This window comes from Limulus polyphemus, unplaced genomic scaffold (genome assembly GCF_000517525.1).
Source record: "Limulus polyphemus unplaced genomic scaffold, Limulus_polyphemus-2.1.2 Scaffold1408, whole genome shotgun sequence".
In the NCBI taxonomy this organism is placed as follows: Eukaryota; Metazoa; Arthropoda; class Merostomata; order Xiphosura; family Limulidae; genus Limulus; species Limulus polyphemus.
Window position 1 is genome coordinate 276,021 of NW_013667018.1, and position 8,662 is coordinate 284,682.

Sequence of the window (8,662 nt, forward strand, 5' to 3'; positions counted from 1 at the left end):
GTTTGAATGTTTCTATCACAGTAACTGCAAAACTTGTTTTATCTCATATAAAATGGGCCACTTAAACCTGTTTTTTTTGTAAAGATAGTATTAGTACTGAAATTTTTGGTGTTTCATCCAGTGGTCTGCTCTAATGTGTAAAATAACTGTGCTGTCAGCTGATGACAAGAAAAAACAATTACTGTTTGATGTAGATTTACTACTTTTGATAGGCCATACAAATTTTTAAACAGGATTTTCAGTGAAGCTGAATGCTGATATATTTTTGTTGCAATCAAGAAAAATGTTCTTTGTAACATTAAAAATAAACTAACAAATACAAAAAAATATAAATAACCTGCACTTCCATTAATTTCTTAAAGTAAATTAAAATGATAAGATTTATTAATTTTTAGATCTAAGCATAACATTAACATTATTACTAGCCTAGTGTATCACAGCTTGTTGAATGGGTGTATTACTACTCTTAATAAGTCAACTTGATGAAGAGACTGCAAAAATCAACAAGTAGGGTATAAATAATGTTTTGATTGTAGATTTTTGGCCAAACAACCAGAACCTCAAAGAACTATGGTCAGTGAAGAAGCATTATTCTTTTGTGTTCTACCCTATTGTGTTCCAATATTAAATGAAGTTTTTTAATAATTAATATATGTTACAGTGTCAATAGTTCTATGACCTTTCTATTTTCTGTTTGATAATTTGTCAAGTAAATCAAGATTTACTAATAACAAACCAAATGACACTCAAAAAACATTTATAATTTGGCTTATCTTTACACTGAAAAGTATATATATTTTTACTTTTATACAACACAAGATGAAACTTCCGATCCTATATTAAACTTGAAAGTTTATAAAACATTTATAGCTACTTCTTATATATATATATATATATTAATTTCTTTACATCATCTGTCATATGCTTCTTAGGTGGATTGAACTCTTCATGGTATGTTCGTCCACTAGTAGGGTGCAAAAGCCTTCCTGTTATTCGACGTACCAGTTGTGATTCATTAATTCCAAACTCAATAACAGCGTCAAGTTTCTTTTTACGTTTATCTAGAAGCTCATCAAGCTGTAAAACAGATCAGAAGTTCACAGAAAAATAATTGTTTTGAAAAAAACAAAAAAACAACAGATCCTTATGATATATTATTTCATATTATACTTACCTGATACTGATCAGTTAAGACAACTCTAAAATAAGAGAAAATGAATATTCAAATAAATAATTCTATTAAGAATATGAAAAACATCTACATGGGAACAAAATAATTGAAAGATGTTAAGGACAATTCCACAGAAACAAGGTGAAAGTTATAAGATACCATTTTATGTAAATTAAAGTGAACATTCTAATACAAAATTCTATTTAACTAAAACAAACTTAGTGGAAGACAAAGAATAATTGGACAGAAACAGCGACTGACAGCTAGGAGGTGGCAAAAACCGGTTATCTCCTGACCCCGCCACCTATGATTCACAAGAATCCAGATTGACAAATTAGGGAAATAAAAGTCTTCCTTACAAAATACTACCACCCAAGAGTAAACAGCAATCAAAACACAGAAACAATCTGCTTCAGATGTTGTCTGTTTTACAAGACCACCACCAAACTACTGAATTACATCCTTCATTTTTGGTCAAGCCAACACTGCAATTAATTTCTTCTTTGCACCTATTAGGATCACACAAAAACACACCCTTACCTCAGTAAATGCACTTCAGTATACTGGACAGTCAGAACTTTCCCGCATTGATCTAAAACACCCTGCATCAGCAGATGAAAACAATGCCCCCCAATCTTAAACAGGTGAATGAAACCTGTTGATTTTTAAAAGATTAATAACATTACCCCACCAAAATGCTCATGTCTAATAAAAATAAGGTTATCAATTCAATCCTAAATAATAATGAAAATGTTATAAACATGAAAAGAGATATGACAGGGAAATATCACAGAGATCATACCAAATGCATATATACACACACACTGATAATTTGAAAACTAAAAATAAGGTTGATAAGAATACAAATAGATTGGAGTGGGTGTGGGGAGTAAAGTTAGCCATACCTTCTGTGCCTGTATAACAGTACGAGGAAATCCATCCAGTAAGAATCCATTTTTACATTCAGGTTTCTCAAGATTTTTGTCAATTAAGTCAACAACCAAGTTGTCACCAACAAGCTTGCCTTGATCCATTGTTTTCTTAAGTGTATGACCTAGCTCTGAGCCCGAGGCTACTTCTGCTCGCAGCATGTCTCCTGCAGGATAAGCAAAATAGCAAATTATAACCACTACTGAAACCTCTACATGTTCTGTAAGTCTTTAGCATTTCCAGTTCTAATATTAAAACCTATTTGTCATTATCAAACACAGAGGTAAAGAGGAATGTTTAATACTAAAAGATGTTAAAATTTAATATTAACATTACAGAATTGAGGAAAACAAGACATCTGTATGTTTCACAAATATATCATTTATTCATGACCATAGTTTTGCCAGTAAAGACATCATCGGTGAAACCATGTTCGTGAATAAATGATGTATTTGTGAAACGTAAAATTGTCTTGTTTTTCCTCAATTCTGTAATTATGAAGTTTCACCAAGTACCAACGGTTTCAAGTATCAATCATAAAAATAACATCTTTATTTTAGAAAGAAAATCGAATAAAGAAAATAGTTGGTTATAGCAAATTAAAATTGTGAAACCAAAGTGTATAGTCAGATAAGGTTTCCAAATGGTGTTACAACATGAAAACATCTAACCAAAAGAAGAGACAAGAAAGCAGTTGCCCTAATTATCTGAAAGTCTTAAACAACAAAAAAAGGCTCACCTGAATCAATGTCCAATGCTATGTAAAAAGTGAAGACTTGTATTTAAAAAAAAAAAAAGTCACAGCACAAAGAAATCACAAAACACAAGCAAATTGAGATTATTATGCACAATTGCAAAGAAGATTTGAGCAGATAAAATAGTAAGGCAATATATCAGCTCAGCTGTTGAAAATACATATGGCTGAAACTGATAAAGGTTATCCTTATAGCAGACATTTGATAAGTGACTAATTTGTAATATTGTTACATGAAATAAATTACATAGGTCATGCATATTCAAACATTAAAAAACAAGAGTAAGTAGAGAGATTAACTAAAACAAATAGAACATACATATCTTTACAATTAGCTAGAATAATAGAAAAAAATATGGTAAAATTAAATTGTTGGACATAAAATACAACTTGTAAATTAAATAACAAAACTACCTGTTGAAAGGTGGCATACAGAGTATTTCTCTTTCAGCATTGGAGCCTGGAAAGAAATTTAGCATTTTATTTGTATTTTCTTCATTTTATATGTATGTTCGTTCCTACAAGTTGCAGTATTTGCATAAGTGTACACAAAACATGATAAACATACAGGCTTATTTTTGGTTTTATCTCTAAGAGGCACAGTAAACAAAGAATCAGACAGTGTAGGAAATGTTACATTATGAGTCTGAATTTAACTTAATTACATGAAAAGTAAAGCATGTTTTAACTTCCTTTTCTAAGTCTTATTATTGAACTTTCTTGAATCTTATTGTGTTTACTTATTGGTTATTATTGAATATTTTACTATATTTATTACTTCTTGTTGCCTGCTCCATTTAAGTAACAGCTATTGGTTAAACACAGATTAGTTGAGTTATACACACCTCATAGTATGTTTAACATTTTGTTTTGCTTTTTATTACATTTAACACAGGGATGATTTAATTAGAGTGCTAATATTCCAACTATTTATTGTATGAATTATTTACTTTCTTACTTATTATTTTGTATTTTCATAAACATTAGTTTGGGCTTTACTATTGGTACTGTTTTGCTACTTGACTTTACACTTACAGTAAAAAAAAGAAGGCGCTTTCTAAAAATATATTTATCTCAGATGTCAGCTTCCTCTTAAATTACAATGTATGAGCCTTTTAAAGGGTTTTCATTTGTCACAAGCTGATTTTAGGGAGAAAAGTGGAAAAATGTGCTTATACACAGTCATATCAAGGATATGGTTAATTGTGATATTACACTGTTCAAATAACATTAAATCTTTGACAGTTTTTAAGGCTAAAAACCATTGATTGTGTGTTCTGTGCTCTATTCTTTCTTTAAATATACTTTTGTTAATACTATTAGTATTAATGCAATAAAACTAGATATGTTACTTTTAATAATTATACTTTTATTATAAAGATTATTTTGGATTGTTATCTTAAGAAAATTACCAACCTAAATTTCTTAAGCTGGCCAAACCTTGTAATATATCATTGGGATCACTGCTGAAAATGTTATTAACAGTAACACTAACAAGCTGATGAAACAAGGCATTCTAATCCTATATGAATTTATGTTGTGTAAATTTTTTTTTTTTCTGTTCTAACATTAACAAGACCAAACTTGGCAGGCAGACTCTAGGTGTTATGAACTATATCCTATGATATATCGTATATCCTTCCTACTACATCATACATGAGGCTAAAATGTACCCAGAATGTCACACAGGCATGATGTATTTTTAGGGGCTCATTGATGGAATTGTATATTTTTCAAACATTTTAAAGTCACTGCAGCCCTATCAGACCTTGAGCTTAATTCAGTCAGTGTACTTGGAGTAGATATAGAACTTAGAACTAGAAGTAATCAGTATGAGCTTTATCGGAACGTTATGATTGGGCCAGCTATGAATCGTGTGGAGGGCACCATCAGTATTGTAATTTGTATGTTAGTCTTGATAAGTAAGAACGTAAGGAATGTATATTTAATTAACTATACTTATTATTGTTTTTTTTGTTTTGTTTTTATTTAGCTCTTAAAAGTTAAATAGATAGTTTGTTCTGATCAGGACAGAAGTTAATACGAATATCGGAATAATCATAACGACACTAAGCACACTTACTTGAGTGCCTTTTCCTGCGCCCGGTGGCCCCAACAAAATCGCATTAATTCCATTTCCTGTTTCACCCTGTGAATAATTGTAACTAGAGGATTGAACATTTTTTCCCTCCGCTGATTTCGATAAAGTTTCGGAATCTTCGTTAACTTTAACAGCTGGAACTGGACCCATGACTAATCATCTATTCAGTACACCTAAAAACGTGTTCATCTACTGCCAGCGCCGCTACGCGATTAAATGTGATAAATTCAAGTGTTAAAATAAATAACTAATAATTAAAAAAAATATTTAAACGAAAAATTCAAAGTACTAGTGTAGGTTTATAAGAATTACCCAAATCTTCCCTTAACATTATAACGAGAACAAAAAAAGACATTGTTTGAACAAGAAATAAGCTCTGAAACACACACACGCTAAATACAAATAAACAATCCTAACCAAATTTCTTCCTAGAGAATTTTACAGTATTTACTTTAATTTTTCAATAAAGTTATTTTTCACACTGCTTATTTTTATTGTCATACACGAGCATTATAAAATGGTTATTTGTATATTATTATTTCAGTCCTGATATCATCATAACAATTATGACATGTAATTTTTCGTTGCGTAAGTTAATTCATTAGTTGACATTTAAAATTTTGCCAATTTCTATATTTTCTTTTGGTCACAGAGGGTTGGTCAAGTAAATATTCAACTTTACTTTCTCTACTATATGACAATTAGCAGCATTTTCTTACAGGAAATGTAACTCATGGTGTTTTAAGATATGTGATTGTCTTTTCTGTCGGCGAAGCATATAATGGCCAGGGGCTGCCACGCTCTTGCTCTCGGATCGCAGTGGACGAAGATCACGTATGCAAACTTAGCATTGTTAACATTATTGAGTTGTGTACCTAAAGTCATGTTTGCTCCTGTAAGAGTACCTTTTTTTGTAGACTTTGCTTTTTGTTTGATTGTAATCCTTTTGTAAAATTTGCTATAGTGAACTTTTGGTAGACACGCAACCGTCAGATTATGAGTCGAGTGTCTTAACCACCAGACCCCTGAATGCAAGAAAACAATCCATCTAGTTCCACTCAAATTTGTAATTAAGTTAAAGTTCACATGAGAATAACCTGATTTCTTTCTAAGTCTTCAACCTGACAATATATCTGAATGTTAAAGCCATTACCTAATTATCTTTAAAATTAAAGTTTGATTTATTAAGACTTGATTGACCCAATGAATATTTGATTCTATAAGATTCTGCTAATACACTAGTAATATTTTGTTTTTGTTTGTTTGTTCATAAACACAAAGCTTCACACAGCAGAGATTGAACTCCAAGTTTAGCGTCATAAGCCTTCGAGCTTACCGTTCAACCACTGGAGGTCCCATACAACTAATATCTTGATTTTATGACTTTCCTGAAGACCCTATATTTTCTGACTTACATGGTCCCTAAGTTGCTTTTTAGTGTTGTTCATTTGTTTGTTTTAGAGCAAAGCCACATTGGGCCATTCGCTGTTTCCTCCACAGGTAATCGAACCACGATTTTGGTGTTGTAAGTCCGTGAACTTTCCGCTGTCCTACCAGGGGACATATTTTAGTCAATCAGAACACTACGATAAAGACTAACTGGTATTACAAAGAAATTAAGCCACAAATATTTATATTAGAAAGTAGCACAATATATTTCATACTCCATCACAGTGAAAATAATTCATTCACAGAATAACAACATGCCATGTTTCAACACAACCACATGAGAGTAAAAGAACTCTATATCCAGTGTAGCAGTTATAAAAAACTTTAATAACTACCACAATTTTGAAATTAGAAAAAATCAGTTTGACACATTCGTGCGTTCTCTTTAGTCTTATATTTTCTAAAACTGGTCAATAACGTCTTTGTGACTCCAGAACTTTGAATTCCTGGGTTCAGGAAACAGTTTAGCTTGAAGTGACTTTAGGAAGTGTTGAAATTAGGCAGGCTTTTCATTATTTGTTTGTTTGTTTATTTTGAATTTCGCGCAAAGCTACACGAGGGCTATCTGCGCTAGCCGTCCCTAATTTAGCAGTGTAAGACTATAGGGAAGACAGCTAGTCATCACCACCCACCGCCAACTCTTGGGCTACTCTTTTACGAACGAATATGGGATTGTCCGTCACATTATAACGCCCCTACGATTGAAAGGGTGAACATGTTTGATGGGACGGGGATTCGAACCTGCGATCCACAGATTGCGAGTCGAACTCCTTAACCACCTGGACATGCCGAGTCCGGCTTTTCATTAAACAACTTTCAACAATTCTTCTTTTTTATGTAGTTTTCTGTTATGTATAAAATTCTTCTTGATTTCAACTCGATTTAATGACCAGCATCTCTTGTATGAAGAAAAATTGCGTGATTTGTATTTCCATATTTTGTGTGTGTGTGTGTTAAAAACTCTCCTGTCAACACTTCTTCCAGTTTCACATAACCGTTCTCATAAAATTGCTTTGTATTTTATCTTCAGGTATTCTTATATTTGAAACATATCAAGCTGCGGAGTTGAAGATCCAAGATTCGAGCCACGACATGCGCTGAACATGTTTTATTATAGATTCCTCTAAACCTAACAGCATAACTAATTCAACTGTAAGCTCCTATTGTTCACGCACTCTTTATCATTACAAATTCAACTGTAAGTTCATATTGTTCACGCATTCTTTATCATTACTAATTCAACTTGAGAATATGAACGAGAAACGATTCTTCAATAGGTAAAGTTTGTTCCTATTATTTCTGGATATTTTAATGTGATTCTAAATTTATTATTCGTTAACGTTTGCTCTAGGGCTCAATTTTTCTGTTATGGTTAATATAAGGTGGTTTCATAATATCGTTGGTTGGTATTTTTTCATTGTCATGGAAAAAACAAATATTGCTTTAAGATGGCAATTTGTATTGAAGATTTTTGGAAAAATGGAGTTCTTTGAAAATAGCAGATATTTTTGACTTTGTGCTAAAGTGCTGCCATTTTTGGGTGACATATTCTACAGGCTCTAAGAAAAAATGAATAAATAACAGATGTTTTATCCAGTTTATGGTGGCATGAAAAGAAGTGAACATTATTTAAAGAATTTGTTGGTTTTCGGTACACAGAGAGGATGAGTTCTATGTGTTTTTTTTCCGGTTATCTTTTTCTCTTTCAACTTTAAATATGATAGCAGGGCGAAAGTGATTAAAGTTGTTTGAAACGTTTTCAAAATCACTTTTTGGGTTTGGCTACACAGAAAAAGTATATATTCAACATATATGAACCACGGTATTTTTGAAACATTTAAGCTCATAAAAAGAAGTCCAGTTTCAAAATATTCCAGGAAATATTCACAGTATTTGAGAAAATGGACTTCGCATGGTCTTTACGTATTTTTGTTTAATATATATATATTGAACAAGACAGTTTAATACATTGTTGTTTACATGAGAGATAAAAGTATCAATGGGAATATACAAAGATATATTCAGTTTGCGTAACTTTTTTTAAATTGAGAAACTCTCTGGTCTCATGAACTGGCGTGTTAGTTAGTAAAGTATCAACATCACGACTTAATGTATATATATTTTTTCTTTACTTAAATCAGTATTCCAATAGTGGGAAGAGATAACATGCTAACCATTTAGCTAATAGTGGCTGGAGACGGCTTAAATGGGTAATGAAGAAAAACTTTAATATAAGTTTAACATAACTTATATTAAA

General features: G+C 31.6%; 1 protein-coding gene across 1 annotated transcript in view; it reads right to left on the reverse strand.

Moving 5' to 3' along the window:
• Positions 1-5,161, reverse strand: part of LOC106463442 (adenylate kinase 2, mitochondrial-like) — a 13,241-nt gene extending 8,080 nt beyond the window's left edge. Inside the window, exons 1-4 of the mRNA XM_013923469.2 lie at positions 4,939-5,161; positions 3,270-3,315; positions 2,077-2,267; positions 910-1,077 (exon numbers count right to left, since the gene is read on the reverse strand). Coding sequence (XP_013778923.1) covers positions 910-1,077; positions 2,077-2,267; positions 3,270-3,315; positions 4,939-5,106 — 573 coding nt within the window. The 5' untranslated portion in view covers positions 5,107-5,161. The remainder of the gene's footprint in view (positions 1-909; positions 1,078-2,076; positions 2,268-3,269; positions 3,316-4,938) is intronic.
• Positions 5,162-8,662: the final 3,501 nt, after the last annotated feature.